The following is a 17,021-nucleotide window of genomic DNA, read 5'->3' on the forward strand; positions in this document are numbered from 1 at the left end:
CATTCCATTCAACCATACATAATCGCTTCAGAAGCCGCGGGAGGCTTATCTATTACTGCATGTGATAAAGCCTCCAGCGAAATAATATGAGAAGGCTCTAAAGTAGATTTCGGTTTGGATTCGGCTGTATTAACAATACTAAAGTAATCATAAATATCAATGGATTCGGTGGCATAAAGAACTTTATGATAGTTTATGTTTGTCTAATGATATATAAGTGTGCAAATAAACCAAAATAAAATTATAATAACAACATAATTAATTAACAACTTAATTAATGTAACCCAGAGGAGTAAGCAGAGACTAGAGACGTCCATTTGGCACGATTCTGACACACCTCTCTCCCTTCTACATTCATGCATCTATGCATATCTGCACCTCGGTTTCAGCTGCTCTTAATATCGCCCTTCTTGATTATTTACAAAAAAAAATATCACCAACTATTAAGTATAGAACTGTTAAAACTGCTCTGACATCACCATCGTCATCACCTTGACTCTATCAGATTGACGTGACATACCCTAAAAGATGTGATACCATGTTTTATTGTCTACACCCAATCGTATAGCATATTCCTTATTTGGATATCTTGCTTTAAATAGAAATGCACGCTCGTATACCATCTTATATAAACTTATAAAAGAAAAATATGTTGTTATTTCAGTCTATTTCAATGAGATAAAAGTATCTACAGAGGTTTTATATGAGAAAAACCAAATAAATTAACGCTGGCCGTAACAACTATTTACGTCTTCATAAAATGTCTTGTACTAATTTTATGGCTCTAGTAACCGAATGTAGGACTTTCATCGCCTGGTCAATTTAAACGTGGCCTGTGGATTTAACGGCGGGATTTAGTACAAACATTTTATGGACCAGTAAAATTCTTTTAGAACCAAGACCGATCGTTATTCTTAACTTGGAATAAAATATAAGAATGCGTTATTTCTTAAACAGTTTCATTGGTTGATCAAATCTGTAATATACAATATACTTTTAATTTAATTGTCACTATTTAAAAGATTACCGAAGATTGCAAATAAGTTAATTAAACCGGCATAGTGCCGTGGATTACAATATTTGAATCGTAGTCATTTTTCAAATCAGGAAAACAAAACAATGTTTATTTTTTTATATTTGCTATTAAAGCGTCATATACCTTGTAACCTTTCAACTCAATTTTATGTATGTCTAATACAAAAACTTCCTTCAAAAATGTTTTGTGAGTTTTTTTTTGTGCGCTATCAAACTACTTCAATCCTACTAATATTATAAATACGAATGTTTAGATGGTTGGATGGATGTTTGTTTGAAGGTATATCCAGAACGACTGCATGGATCTCGCTGAAATTTGGCATAGATGTAGAACACAGTCTGGAAGAACACATATGTTATATAAACTTTTTGTAATTCCACGCGGAAGGAGTCGCAGGCGACAGCTAATATTGATATAATTCTAGGATACATATTTGCAAATTATATTTCTTCCGAATAAACCTTATAGATGAATAACTTTCTTTGTAATATCCCGGGTAATGGCCGTATTCAGTATAACAATACTCAATCCTCGTCTATAAAGTCATCTTTTCAAGATAGGTGCTTTATTGAAAAGGATTTCTTTAGTGAAATGAGAGAAGCACAATTCATTAAAATGCCATTCTCATCGGTCTATTGTGATTGGGATCGCATTAAAGCATCGTTTACCTTAAGTCCTGTATGGAGGAACAAAGACTTGAATTCAATTAAATTCGAGTTATTTTACTAATATTATAAATGCGAATGATTGGATGGATAAATGGATGTTTGTTAAAAGGTATCTCCAGAATGGATGTACGGATGTCGCTGAAATTTGACAAAGATTTAGAATACAGTCTGGAAGAAAAAATATTTATTTATTTACTTTAGTTTATATTAAGCGTGTTACTTTTATTCATAAATATATTAATAAAATTTACATAAAAAATATAGCATGATGTAATTTTACAAATTTTCTTTCCTGAATAACATTCGTATAATTTTGTTAACGTCGAAAGCTCTTACATGAATCTAAAAAATTCGTATACCTGTATTTGTAAACGTATATACATAGAAATGTGTTTTTGAATAAACTCAAATCTAAGTAGTGTTGGAAATTCAAATGCCTTATATTTGTTTTAACTTTGAGGCACGGAATGAGGCTTAACTTATTCGTATGAAGTGCCGGGGTTATATAAATGGTGTAGGTTCATTCACACATGCCTATTGCTCTCCATCCTTCCAACAGCAGCTCGTTAGCTCGCCACGGATCGTAGTTTTGAAAATTTTCTACATAGAAAAAATATATACATTTAATTTAAACTAAGCGTTGATGTTTATACAGCTTTTAGAATAAGATATTTTATAGAAGAAATAATTTATAATATGCCTAGTTAGATTATAAAAATCAAGGTTAATTAATAAGAAATTCTAAGCTTAAACATGTATGATTCGAATCGACATATGTTTCGTAGTACCCTCGGCTGTAGCGTTGCAACGATTTAAATTATAAAATTAACATTACTAAAATTTTAATGAATGTCTATAAAAAGCGAATATTTAGATTTAAACGAGATTAAATTTACTTAAAAAACTTTAAAAATTTAATAAAACAAGCGGAGTTTACTCTTGCCACTCAATAGATGGCGTTACTAGTTGCATTTGAACTGTTTTACACCTGAGTTATAAGAATTATGTAAACTAAATAAAGTTTAAACGTACATTTAAATGTAAATAACTAAATTTTATAATATAAACTAATCAAATTAAATAAAAATAGTGATAATAATTATCAAAATTAAAAATGTTGTATATTGACTTGTCTGAAGTATATAGGTATCTAGCGAATTTATCAATGTATTTAATAAACAATTAAATATGTAATAAAGATTGTAAACATTTTTAAAACATTTGTTAAAAATACGTAATATATTTATCTATTATTAACAACAATGTAAATAAACAAGACATTAATTTGAAATAAAATGTATTAACTATTTAACAATAGGGAGGCAGGTATGTCCCTCACTCCAATTAAGTATGCGGGACAATTGATGGCGTTCACACAATACGTTTTGATAGCAAGTAGGCTAAAGAAAGGGCGCCAACTTTGACGCATGCGCGGAAAACAATATAGAAGAGACTATCAGTCACGAGGTTTAGCTCAGTCTTCGCGTAGACGTCTCCACGGAAGGACGTCTGGTACTGAACCTAGGAATACGAAAACACGTCGATTTAAATAACGCGCGTGAAATTCTTTAAAAAAAAAACAAAAGAAGTTACCGAAAAAGTTAAATAAAGTAAAAAATTAAAAAAAAAACTTTTCTAGTTAATAGATGAAAGTTATAATATTTGTATTAAAGTAAATCGTGAAATGCGCGAAGATCGTGATGCGTACTTTCATCGTGTTTGTATTATTGACATTGCTGGACTTGTGTTTACCGCTGTACCACGACCAGTTCGCTCTTCATATACCAGATGGGGCGCAGTACGCGGATGATCTAGCACATAGACATGGCTTTATCAACCATGGACAGGTACGATATAAGGAAAATATACCTTACTAATATTGTCTGTTTAAATGGATGTTTTTTTTAAATATATCTCCGGTATGACTGTATAGATTTCACTGTGTACTGTAGAACATAGTCTAGAAGAATACATAGGCTACTATATTTTTTTAATTCTTGCGGACGAGGTCGCGGCCGAAAGCTATTAATTAATAAAATTGTAAAAAATCTGACATCAGATATATGTCGTCATAATAATCTTACTTATTTTATTCTAAACTAAAAAGATAATAAATCGTGATTGTAAATTTTATAAATGCACCGAATTTGAAACATTTCTTTGTAATTTTTATCTCCATAGTATTTTATAAACATTTTTTAATTGATAAAATAAATCACAATGACTCATCCGTTCATGTAAGTATTTCCTCTTACATAAGTATCATGTTTTCTAAATATTTAAAAAAAAACTTACGGTAAGTATCTGAAACCAAAATATCTGTATAAATGACCTCGTCATTCGTATCATTATCTTTGACAAAACAGAGATGGTAACATGTTTTAAAAAGAGATTTTGAGCCTCAGAAACTCACGGTTAGTTACTTAAATTTTTAACATTGTCTGAAAATATATAGTACATTACTGATTGCCTGTAGGGAAAGTAGTGGTAAACCGTGAAACCGAAACATCTGTACATAATTATAATTTCTCTTAATATCATTAAAAATTTACAAAACATGTTGTTAGCATTAAGAATAACCTACTATTAGAGTTGTATACGGTTTACCGGAATGGTATGTAACTTTTCCTAGTATATAATTCCGAAGCTATTTACCAAATGTATATAAATTCTAAAAACACGTACCCTGAGAAATGTGTACTCTTCCTAGGAATTGTAAAACTAATGCTATCTCCGAATAAAATAATAAAATTGACGGTGAAATTCAATTCAACAATCCATCCATTCACATCGCATCCATCTAAGCATTCGCATTTATAATATTAGTAAGTTAAATAAAAAGCAGATCTTCAAGGCATAAATTCGAAAAAAAAGAATAAATAGGACCCTATGTCCGTTTCCTGGCTCTAAGCTAGCATCTCACTAATTTTCAGCCATATCGGTAAAGCCGTTCTTGAGTTATAAATAGTGTAACTAACACGACTTTCTTTTATATATATAGATAAAGTAAATTTGTAGATGTATGAATGTAGAAGAAGCGAGAGAGATGTGTTAGAGCCGCGTAAAATAGAGGTCCGTGATTTCTGCCTGTAATTCTGAGTTAGGGGCGTGAGTTATGTTGTTGTTGAAAATATTATAATTTGAATATACTATGAGGATTATGTACTCCACAAAACTTTAATGGACTATTCTGCGTCGCTATATCTAGAATTTATTATAAACGTAGACTTATTTTCTGATTAAATTTTATACAAATTACAAAGAAATTCACTTATAACTTAACACGTTTTATGTAATAATTTAAAAAGTCACGGAACTTCAATGTAGCAAACAAAATTTATTTTTAACCTCCCTCTTAATTGTTTCTAATAGTAGTTAGTATGACATTTGAAACTTATTGTATAAAAAAATCTAAATATTAAATTATATTTTTAGTTTGAAATTATAATGCATACTATACTATATAACCTCGTATATGAATTAATTCTGCCGTTTTCTTACATTTTATTCGTAACGCTACGACCTATTTTCTTTGATTTTTTTCTCTTCTTTTTTAGGCCTCGCAGTCGGCGAACATTAATTATTACTCGACAATGGAACGGAATCGGTTTTTGTAGCTCGAGGGGATGCTAATGGTATCTGTTAAAAGACTATCTCTTCTTGATTCCCAAAGTAATTAGCTAAAATTGAAAATAAAAACGTGTTTGTTTTTTGCAGAAAAAAAAATAATTTACTAATGTTGATATTTGATATTAGTAATGTGGTATACAATCTGACGACAAATACGATTAGTCCGGTTGCAAACTGACGAATTTCACTGTACGACCGAGATTTCATGACGTTATTAGTAACGGAGGCGAAGCGGGGATTTTGACTCACCCTGTCTTAATCTTAAGTGCTTTTTATAACAATCGATTTTTTATTTAGTATTCTGATCGGCTGTTCTAAAATCGAGGTCCTATATAAAGGGATTTGTATTTGGTGGTAGTACTTGATTGGGTTCCAGGTTCCTCCCTAATGTTCTTATTTCGCCCTCTACTATGTCACATCCGAAGGTAAAATGGTTATAGCTACGTATATCTCCCATGTACTCACTCAAGACAGTAACATGTTACTAAGAAAATTGACAGTTTGGTTTAAACTTAAATATTCTTTGAATTAATTTCTATATATTACAAAAATGAATATTTTTAATATACATAAATGTCTAACGCTATTCGCAGCGCTCTATATAATGTATTCGTAGCATGAATATTGTGAGGAGAGTTTCCGTTTGTTTACTTTTAACCCTCTTATTGCAATTAATACCTAATAACCCATTACTGTCCCGATAAAAGCTTTTACGTCCAATATTTGCTCACTATTACAACGTTAAAAGGAGCGCTCAAACAACCTTAACAAATTTTCCTCTTTGAAGATATACCTTTTTATTTTTTTAGCTTACTCAAGTAAAAGATATGATATGGTAATGAAGTTAAATTTACGTATTTCTTATATTAGATATTTGGTACATAACTACTTAATTAAGTAAATATATGAGGTATGATTAACTTATTGCCACGTGGTTACCAGTTGACGACAAGTGGACGACGCGTTACGATTCATTTACGGATAAAGCCGGAACTAATTTTAATTATTATTTTACATTCTGGAACTTCAAGATTGGCGGGATTTTAAAAAATTAAGAATAAAGCTTTTGTCCCAGACGGTTCAAATCGATATCTGGCTCAAGTCTAGCATTATATTAAAATATATGTCAAGACAAAACGGCACTGTGTGCTTTAGCTATGAGAAGTAACATATTGCCGGCGTTCAAATTAAATTTACATTAACTAAATGGAGAACATATGTTTTAATGTATGATACAAGAATGAAATAGCTTTAATTAAACAAATTAAGTAGAATTTAGATATATAATTATTTTATTGAATCGCAATAAAGCGACATTTGATTTATGTATAATATTTTAAAAGATAATTTCTAGGTTCAAAAAAATGCTAAAGAAAATATTCATGAAAAAACCTAACTATCTAAAGCAAAATTTATTTCGTCCAATTTTTTCATACACGGCCTTATATAGTATGCAATATTGTTTGCTTTCATCTTATGAAGGGTCACATTGCTGTTCTCGCAAGGATCTTACAACAATTTTCGCACATACCGGACTCTCTACATAGAAACTATAAAGTGACATGTAACAAAGCTTAGTAAATAAGATAAATAATATATGTATTTATATTTCTACGACAACGAGCGTAGTCATCGAGTTTGTAAAAGGAACAATATACTTAAGGAAAATTGCAGGGAAATGAAAATGAATGCTGGAATAGCATACCCACTCAAAACGGTCACTAGAGTAATGGGATGGTGATTATACAAAGAAATTGGCAGGGACGCTTTTGGCAAGCTGCATTTAGTTGGCTTTCAGTGTAGAAAAGTTGATGTAGTAAGTGGAATACAACGCTGAATTGTTTATTTCTAAATTTCGATACTTTGATATGATTAATACTAGTTGAAGGTAAGTTAAGAATAACGTTTTCTTCAAACTTAGCCTAAAGTTTTCTTATGAAATAAACAATTCATATTTACACACCGATTTGGATTGAATTTTGTACTTAGTCAAATATTATGATGACAGTTTTTTTTTTAATAATGAACCATTGATTCGTTACTTTTTAATATTATAGTATACTAACTGTCGCCCACGACTCTGTCCACGCGGTATTAAAAAACTTAGTAAGTAGCCTATGTGCTCTTCCAGTGTATGTTCTACATCTGGGTCTTTCACATCTGTTAAACCGTTCTGGAGATACCTTTTAACAAATATCCATACATTCAAACTTTCGTATTTATAATATTAGTAATATTTAGTATTTTCCGGTCAAGGTAGACTTTATTTAGAAACACTTATCATTAGTGTTGTGTAAGTAATATGATGGTAAAGTTTTAGTTGGTCGATCCATTATTGTCATTGTTTGGTGCTTTCGTAAAATAAATCATGCACGAAAGAGGGTCGTCGGTGTCGGGGGGCAAAGTAATTGATGGATTGTGATGTATCCGAGTACTACTGGTTGACCTCATCATTTATATCATCTTTACTAGTCGCGTCACACTTGTTAACAAGTTTTATGACTTATCGTTGGTTGTAGAGATCAAAATCACTGGATATGTCATCCCTGTCTTTGTCAATACAGTATTTTTAACGGGGTTTTTGGTCTCAGAAGCCAACGGTTATTTGTGCTGGATTGGTAGGAGAGTAAAGTTTTTTGCGGTTGAATTTTTATAACATAATCAATTGGTAAATTTATTTAGGAACTATTCCAATATATTGTTTAGGAACTTATACTGAATATTTTTAATTTAATATGCTTGAAATTCATTATGTGAATTGTTAGATTTCAAAAAAAATAAAGACTAAAATCTATTTGCGAAAAGTTCAATCGTACGCGATAAAGTGAGAATTTGTTCGACGCTTATCTAATCGACATTTAGGTGAATTCTTTCTTACGACGGCTCTGTCGAAATAGCGCGTTTGTTCGACATAGTTTTTATCGATTTCTAGAAGCTTTAATTCAACAAAAGTACAAGTAGTTTGGTTCCATTACCGAATTATTAAGTAAACGTACACCTTCTTTGTTTACCTGTTCTCATTTCTGTAGAAAAAGCTTAAGAGGTGTGTCTGTCAATAATATCTTTATTAAAGTATTGAATATATGTAAAATTGATAACAAGAAAGTTCAATTAACTGTAATTTTTATCATTTTTTAACGATATGAACGATGCTACGATAGTTTGTTGTTATTTAATTTTCTCTACTTCGCGCACAATGTTGTTGAAAACATAAGCCAATTACGTCATGAATTTAGATTATTTTTCATTATAATATGGAAATTTTCAGATAAAAATTGTAAAGTTTTACTGACTCAAAAAAATTCACGATTACATAATGTATTACTTTTGATAATTATATATTTTCGTATATAATTACCTATGTACTCCAGCTTGATTTTAATGTAAACACATTAAACTGTAGTTACGGTTTGCGGTCGACAGATGGCGGGCATTATCGTAATTATGAGTACGAACGTCAGTTTGTTTTTACGATGCTTTCGAGCACTGTTTAGATTTATGGATGGATTTGAATTAAGTTATGTTTAGAAACGATAAAAGTTTTATTTTTAATTTTTATTAACATATTTTTCTTTTGTTTCAGATCGGAAACTTAAAGAATTTTTTTCTTTTTTCACATCCACAAATTAGCAAGAGATCTATAAATGCAAGTTACGATTATATGAATCGTTTAAAAAACGACCCACAGGTAAGTTCTAAAATGATTTTTAATGCATAATTTGGGAGAACTTCGTATTATGACGTCACAGAAGTGTACAATAAGGGTAGATCCACACGACAGTGTATTATGTTATTTCACATAACTGCTCTTTTCTCTATTCACCGACGTTATATGTTTCTTCTCTTACATTGTACAGTCAGCTGCATAAATATGTATACATTTACCAAACTTTAGACATTTGCGTACGCCTCGGATTTTAAAAATAAATTTGTACGTATTCGTATTCTTAGTAGCATGTGTTTATGATCACAATCGTAGGGGTGAATGCGTGTGGATTTTGACACCAAAAGCGTATACAAGTTTCTGAAGCTTCATAAATGTATACGTTTTAATGCAGCTGACTGTACCTTTGTAGTTTTAGTTCAGTGGATGAAAAGTAGCAATAGTACATTAGAAGGAAGATTTAAGTTAATAAGTTAAGATTAAGCAGGTCCTATCGCTGTCAATAAGAATGCGCTTTATTTTAAAGCTGGGGCTTGAAAGTATGAAAATAATTAAAATATTCTACATGACTTTCGTACAAAGCACTTAGTCTAACTCTACTTAATTACTTAAAGTATAAGAAGACGACTGCTAACTTTAGTAAAGTAGTCTGCTTGCCAAGAACATTGTAATTTATTCCTTGCTATTTATTCTTTCTTAATTGTTAACGCCGATGAGTCCGTTAATGAAAACAAATAACCGCTCTGAAAATGTTCCGAGTTACCTATTCCGAAGAGTTATTACATCTCCAACCCTAAAATTATGACTTAAGCATGAATTTCGACTTCGTAATATTCAATTTAACTTCGGACGTTACGACAGGAATAAAGATGGGTTGTAAATTTTTATGGGCCCTCTTTTTTAATTTGATTTGTTTATTTGCACGAAACTAAAATGTAACTTACTTACGGTGGGTTTCCGAGACCAAAATCTTTGTATAAAACATATTAACATATTAATGTTTTAAACGGAGATTATGGTCTTAGAAAATCATAGTTAGTTAGATATTTGATATTGATTAAAATTTACGTACCATAAGTGGTTATTCTATCCATACTTTTCTTACAAACACTATCAGATTTAAGGACAATACTAGTATCAGAAATTATTACCACTAAGTGCTATGAATGATACTATATGAAGATACATTTTTTGACGTGACCTTTTTAATATTCCTATAAGCAAAACGATTTCTGATAAAATATCTCACAGATTATACATAAATTTGTATCCTAGATTTAGTCAGTACAATTAATCAAATGAGAACAATAAGTGAATCACAAGGTCGACGCGCCAATTTCTTAACAAATTATCCTACGCGAATGATTTATTATTATATTAAATGTCTTGAATTTGAATAGTTATATTCAAGTTATATTAAAAGTTAGTCGACTTTTAAGTATCATTCATAGCTTACTTAATGTAAAGATGTGTAACTTCTTGAATTTATTTATACATATGTAATACGATTACTAACAAAGTGAACAAGTTTTGAATCTTTAAATCTATCGGTATCAACATAACTACATATATGTGTTCATCCACATTTTATGATATACAAACTTTTACCAAAGATACGTAGAATATATGTGATAGTGTGATCACATTACCTTAGTCTGTGAAGTGATATAAAGTGATGTAATATTGTTATTTGCCAGGATAACCTGTCAAATAAAATAAATGGTCAAAATGGCCAAAAAACTTCTAGAAGTTTTTTTGGTGTAAAATAATTTTAGATTACATTGTGTAGTTAATTATGAAATTCAGAAAAAATCCGATAACATAAAAAAAATCTTAATTACATTTTTGTTTTCGTTATGGAGTTTTCCCTACACGTGAGTGAACTCTAACTGTGTCTCGATTCTAATTTATCTGGAACCAGTTATTCAGTTGAAATGTTTAGATGTTCATTGACAGGTAAGATGGGTGATGCAACAACGAGAGTTGAGGAGAACCAAAAGGGACCACCAATTGAAGCCGCGACATGTAATGCGGCAGTCCAATACACCTTCCTTCCCCGACCCATTGTTTAAAGAACAATGGTATTTGGTAAGTATTCATAGGCCTACCCAATGATTTCTACTCTGAAATAAATTTCTGTAGTTCTCTCATAAATTGATGGAAACATAGGGAGCATTTTCGTGTGTTTTATTCGCATATTTGTAGAAATAATTTTCCAGATTTATTCATTGTTTTGTATAAATGCAGAATGGAGGCGCAGCGGGAGGTTTAGATATGAATGTAGGTTACGCTTGGAGAAAAGGATACACGGGAAAAGGGGTCGTTATAACAATATTAGACGACGGCATACAACCTAATCATCCGGATTTAATACAGAACTATGTAAGTCATTCTAGTATCTCGTGTTTTTTATTCTAATTTAACGGACGTAATTTTTTTTTACCATTGTATTCCTTCGTATAGTACGAACTAACGTTTGTATTTTAGATTTTACTATAGTTAAAATTGCCAATGAAACAGTTTCTTCATTGTAGGATCCAGCTGCTTCTACCGATATAAATGGTAACGATACTGATCCGACGCCGCAAGATAACGGAGACAATAAACACGGTACTAGATGTGCTGGAGAAGTGGCCGCCGTCGCATACAATAGATACTGTGGCGTTGGTATCGCATATAACGCTAGTATAGGAGGCGTTAGAATGTTAGACGGTTTAGTGAATGACGCTGTCGAAGCTCAGGCACTTGGTTTTAATACTCACCATATAGATATTTATAGTGCCTCATGGGGACCCGAAGATGACGGAAAGACTGTTGATGGTCCAGGTCCATTAGCGAGAAGGTAAAATAAATTAAACTATTTTGATTTATGAGTAATAACGAAGAATAATATTGGGAGAATTATATATTTGTATTTGTTCCAGAGCTTTTATAAATGGGGTGACGAACGGAAGAGGTGGGAAAGGTTCTATTTTTATATGGGCTTCTGGTAATGGTGGTAGGCATACGGATTCTTGTAATTGTGATGGTTATGCAAATAGTATATTTACGATATCAATATCCAGTGCTACACAAGGCGGATATAAGCCTTGGTATTTAGAAGAATGTTCATCTACGTTAGCATCGACTTATAGTTCTGGGACGCCTGGAAGAGACAAGAGTGTCGCAACCGTAGATATGGACGTACAGTTAAGACCAGATCATATTTGTACGGTGGACCACACCGGTACATCAGCATCTGCCCCATTAGCTGCAGGAATATGTGCGTTAGCTTTAGAAGCAAATCCTTTAATAACTTGGAGAGATATGCAACATCTTATCGTTATGACATCTAGATCACAACCTTTAGAAAAAGAGGAAGGTTGGATTGTAAATGGTGTAAAAAGAAAAGTGAGCCATAAATTTGGATACGGGCTAATGGATGCCGCACAAATTGTATCTTTGGCTGAACAATGGGTGAATGTTCCTCCACAACATATTTGTAAGTCTCAGGAGATAAACGAGGATAAATCGATTGAGACCTCTTTTGGTTATACGATATCCGTACACATGGATGTAAATGGTTGTAGTGGAACAATGAACGAGGTGAGATTTTTAGAACACGTTCAATGTAAAATATCATTGAGTTTCTTTCCGAGAGGGAATTTAAGAATTTTACTTACATCACCTATGGGTACCACGTCTACCCTTTTATTTGAAAGAACCCACGATGCAACAAGCTCCAATTTCGATGACTGGCCATTTTTAAGCGTACACTTTTGGGGTGAAAATGCGGAAGGCAGATGGACTTTACAAATAATAAACGCAGGGAACAATCATGTCACTCAAACTGGTGTGCTCAAGAAATGGCAATTAATATTTTATGGAACAGCAACAAATCCAGTCAGAGTGAGGAACAAGAGTTACTTTAGTTCCAATAATTTGTTTGAAAATCAAAAGAACTATCACTTAAACGATGTATACGATGCTTCAGAATATTCACAATTTTTAAATGAAATCGAATTGGGCCTTTCTGATAGAAGGAGTAACAGTAACAATATTCCATCAGCACAACGTAAAAATGTACTAGCAGACGCCAATGACAAGCAAGTACAAAGAATGTGCGATCCTGAATGCGATTCTCAAGGATGTTACGGAAAGGGTCCTACACAATGTGTTGCTTGTAAGCATTATCGTTTAGACAATTCATGTGTGTCGAGATGTCCACCAAGAAGTTTTGTTAATCAAGGTGGAGTGTGCTGGCCTTGTCATGAGTCTTGTGAAACATGCGCTGGTGCTGGACAAGATTCTTGTTTAACTTGTGCTCCAGCTCATTTACTGGTAACAGATCTAGCAGTATGTCTGCAACAGTGTCCAGACGGTTACTACGAAGACCCTGATGCCAATGCTTGCTTTCCTTGTGCTGAACATTGCGACACGTGTGCCGATAAAGCTGATTTATGTTCATCGTGTGCTCATAGTTACGTTCTTTTCAACGGATCATGTTTAGCATCCTGTCCTCCTGGAACATATCAAAAGGATGATTTTGGATGTATTCAATGTCACGAGAGTTGTGAATCTTGTAGCGGTCCAAACGCTACTCAATGTGTCTCTTGCCGTCTTGGAGATTTCGCATATGAAAATCGTTGTGTTCCCCAATGTTCAGTTGGATTCTATCCAGACATTCAGAGAAGGGAATGTTTACCGTGAGTATTAATAATGTAGTTTTTAACGTATTTTATTTACTTGACTTTAAGATATAGAAAATATTTATATTTTTAGATGTCCTACAGGATGTGCGGTTTGTTCATATTCGATGTGTACTCTTTGCATAGAAAAATGGACGTTATCGAAGGGAGGGAAATGTCTTCCTAATGGGAGTAATAAATGTGATACTAGTAAGTATTAAAGGCATCTTGTATTTAATGAATAACTCAATTTCATTACAAACGATGAATAAAATATTACCATAGAGAAATTAGAACTAGGACTACAATATCACTTGAACGCAATAACATAATAGATTTATTAACAAAAAGAAAAACTTTTCTCATAGGCGAATACTTTGAGGGCGGTCGCTGCAAAAATTGCCATTCCACTTGTGAGAAATGTAGCGGACCGAATGAATGGGATTGTTTGTCGTGCTCCAGCCCTTTACTGCTTCAAGGTACAAGGTAAGATGCCTTGTTGTATAAACTTATCTTCTCTATTCATAAGACTGTTTGTTAATGTATGTTTAATTTTCAGATGCGTATCAGAATGTGGGCAAGGGTTTTATCAAACAGCTGGTAGCTGTTCTAAATGCCCCCACACATGTTCAGCCTGTGTATCGAGACTGAATTGTACATCTTGTGCTGGATCTTTGAGATTACAATCAGGAACTTGTAGAGGAATTTGTGCAGCAGGATACTACCCTGATGATGGGATATGTTCCAAATGTTATCTTTCCTGTCAAACATGTACTGGTCCAAGAAGGGATCAGTGTGCATCTTGTCCGCCGGATTGGCGACTAGCGGCTGGAGAATGTAGACCTGAATGCCCTCAAAATTTCTTCACATGGGGGGAGAGCTGTCGCCGCTGTCATCATTACTGTCAAGACTGTCACGGGGCAGGTCCCCAACGGTGTACGTCGTGTCCTCGCCATTTTTCCTTAGAGAATGGTTTATGTATCGAATGTCTCAGCTCTCAGTTCTATGAGCCGAGATCTAGAACTTGCCGACCATGTCATGAGTCCTGTCGGTCCTGTTCGGGACCGGGGCCAACAAGCTGTGTTACCTGCGCTCACCCATTGCGGTTAGATAGGTAAGATAATAGTATTAAAACTAATTCATACATTCATTTTACTAATATTCCATTTTTCAAAGATCGTAAAACCTTAAAATACAATAAGTATTTGTGTTGAACTAAACATTTTTCTATTTTTCTTTTTTTCTATGTTCATGTATTACTTTTGATTAAATAATTTAGTAATAGTCTACTTAATTATTATTAGATTCTATGATATATAAGCGTATTGTGTACTGTTAATGAATTAACATCGAGGGATATTGTCTACGAGGTAAGACATTTACCCCAAGCAATGATTTGTGGTTTCAATTTGATATTGAATATTCTGTATTCGCATTCCATTAAATCCTAGTTTACTAAATACAGATGAATTTAGTTCAAACTATATTGTTATTAATAGTTTAAGGTGAAGGAATTTGATAAATTGGAATATGTAAAATAAAATTTCTATATGATGAAGTTTAATTACTTTTTTTTAATGAGCGTTATTATGAACGTAATTAAATCAGCGGATAAATGGAATTAAGCGTTTGTTTATAAAGATTTGATTATTGTATTGTTTTGCAGAGTAAATCATAAATGCTTACCGTGCTGTATGGAAAATGTATCATCCATGTTTCTAATGATTAATGAAACAATGGATTGTTGTCATTGTCATAAAGATATTGGTAAGTAACTAAATGATTGCAAACCTAATGATGCAAAAATATTAAATTATTCAAACTTTCGTGAGACATTATAATAAAGTGATATAAAAACGGCTAAACACTCACGTATATTCGTCCGGTGGCGGCTCACTTATCGTTGTTGAGTGAGCGACGGGCCGCGTCCGTGAAATAATACCAGTCCCACTCGCCCTGATGAAGGGCCCCCGATGGGCTCGAAACTAGTCAGTGCCGCCACCGGACGAATAAACATGAGTGTTTATCCGTTTTTATATCAGTTTATTTAATGCAACAATAATACGAGAAATATCTGACAAAATTTTATTTAAAGCCATTTATTGATGCTAATTTGTCCTCGAAGAAATGTATCATTAGATGACGATGGTGTGAATTATGATGATAATAATGATGATGAGATGATAGTTCATCTCCCACACTAGGTTGTGTAAGCACTGATTTATACTTGATACTTTTAGGAGGTTGTTTAAATGGATCATCGGCTGGTAAGCGTCGTATTGCAGAAAATATTCGAACTCATTTGACTGCATCGTTCTATGTCGATGATGCGAAGGACCCGCCTAGTATTTTACAGTTGGATCGCGATTTGGTGATTGCGTGGTGCGTGGGCGCTGCTGTCGGCGTTGTTTTTGCTACGGTTCTTGTTGTAATGGTAAGAGAAAAATTAATTTTTTTTTAGTAATCAGATAATTACTATTATATTAAAAAAAATGCTTTTTCCTGAAAGATTCTTAATAAATTTTTCGTGAATATCTGTTTTTATTTGTAGAATTTTAATTATAATTGTAATATTAAAGGGTACCAAAAAAGTTTGGGTTAAGAACATATTATTTAAAAAGAAACATCTAATACAAACATGATTACGAACACTATTTACTGTACAAGGTATTTAACGAATAAAACCCATAACCAGGATTTTTTTGAAATAGATATTGAATAAAATATTTTCTTGCAGCTAAGGACAAGGAAGAGAAAACATTTAACATTATTTCCGAAGACATTATATTCTCAACTAACAACAGTTGACGAGGACTTGGTAAAGCTTGCTACATCTACGACAAAATTAAAAGTGACACCAATTGAAAATGTCGAAATGAGAAATACTATAACCGACATAGAAGAACCGACATAACATATAAATAAATAAATACACCACTGACTGATATGTAGAGGTTTGAAAAATAGATAAATCGAATGGTTAATATGTTAATTTTTGTACGATAATTTCGAGGTTAATCTAGACTATTGCTTATAAAAGTGCTATTAAGAGGACTGATATTTTTTTCAATTTTAAATTACAATATAAATAGAATTGTCACCTTGTAGAACATCCTTTAACACTGTACAAAGAATGAATACAGGATGTATGTTTGTTTAAATATTTAGTTTTATAATGTAATAAAATAAGTTAGTAATTTATTTTGATTCTCTTTATTTATTTTAAAGATCCTCGTAAGATTGGATGGACTGTATTTGTTGACATTTATCTAACTTAAAAAAAATCTAAATATAAAATTGTAAAACCGTGAAAATACGAAAAACCTTTTTTACTTTTAAAAGCTTAGGTAATTTTC

General features: G+C 32.4%; 1 protein-coding gene across 1 annotated transcript; it reads left to right on the forward strand.

Annotated features, from left to right (window-relative positions):
• The first annotated feature begins 3,345 nt into the window (after positions 1–3,345).
• On the forward strand, positions 3,346–16,711 carry LOC106119341 (furin-like protease 2). Its single transcript, XM_013314257.1, has 12 exons — positions 3,346–3,551; positions 8,918–9,022; positions 10,955–11,086; positions 11,246–11,380; positions 11,533–11,840; positions 11,923–13,683; positions 13,760–13,875; positions 14,034–14,151; positions 14,225–14,779; positions 15,332–15,432; positions 15,906–16,099; positions 16,403–16,711. Exons 1-12 carry the CDS (start codon positions 3,405–3,407, stop codon positions 16,577–16,579), a joined length of 3,849 nt encoding a protein of 1,282 aa, XP_013169711.1. The 5' UTR covers positions 3,346–3,404; the 3' UTR covers positions 16,580–16,711.
• Positions 16,712–17,021: the final 310 nt, after the last annotated feature.

Source organism: Papilio xuthus, unplaced genomic scaffold (assembly GCF_000836235.2).
Source record: "Papilio xuthus unplaced genomic scaffold, Pxut_1.1 DF827461.1, whole genome shotgun sequence".
Taxonomy (NCBI): Eukaryota; Metazoa; Arthropoda; class Insecta; order Lepidoptera; family Papilionidae; genus Papilio; species Papilio xuthus.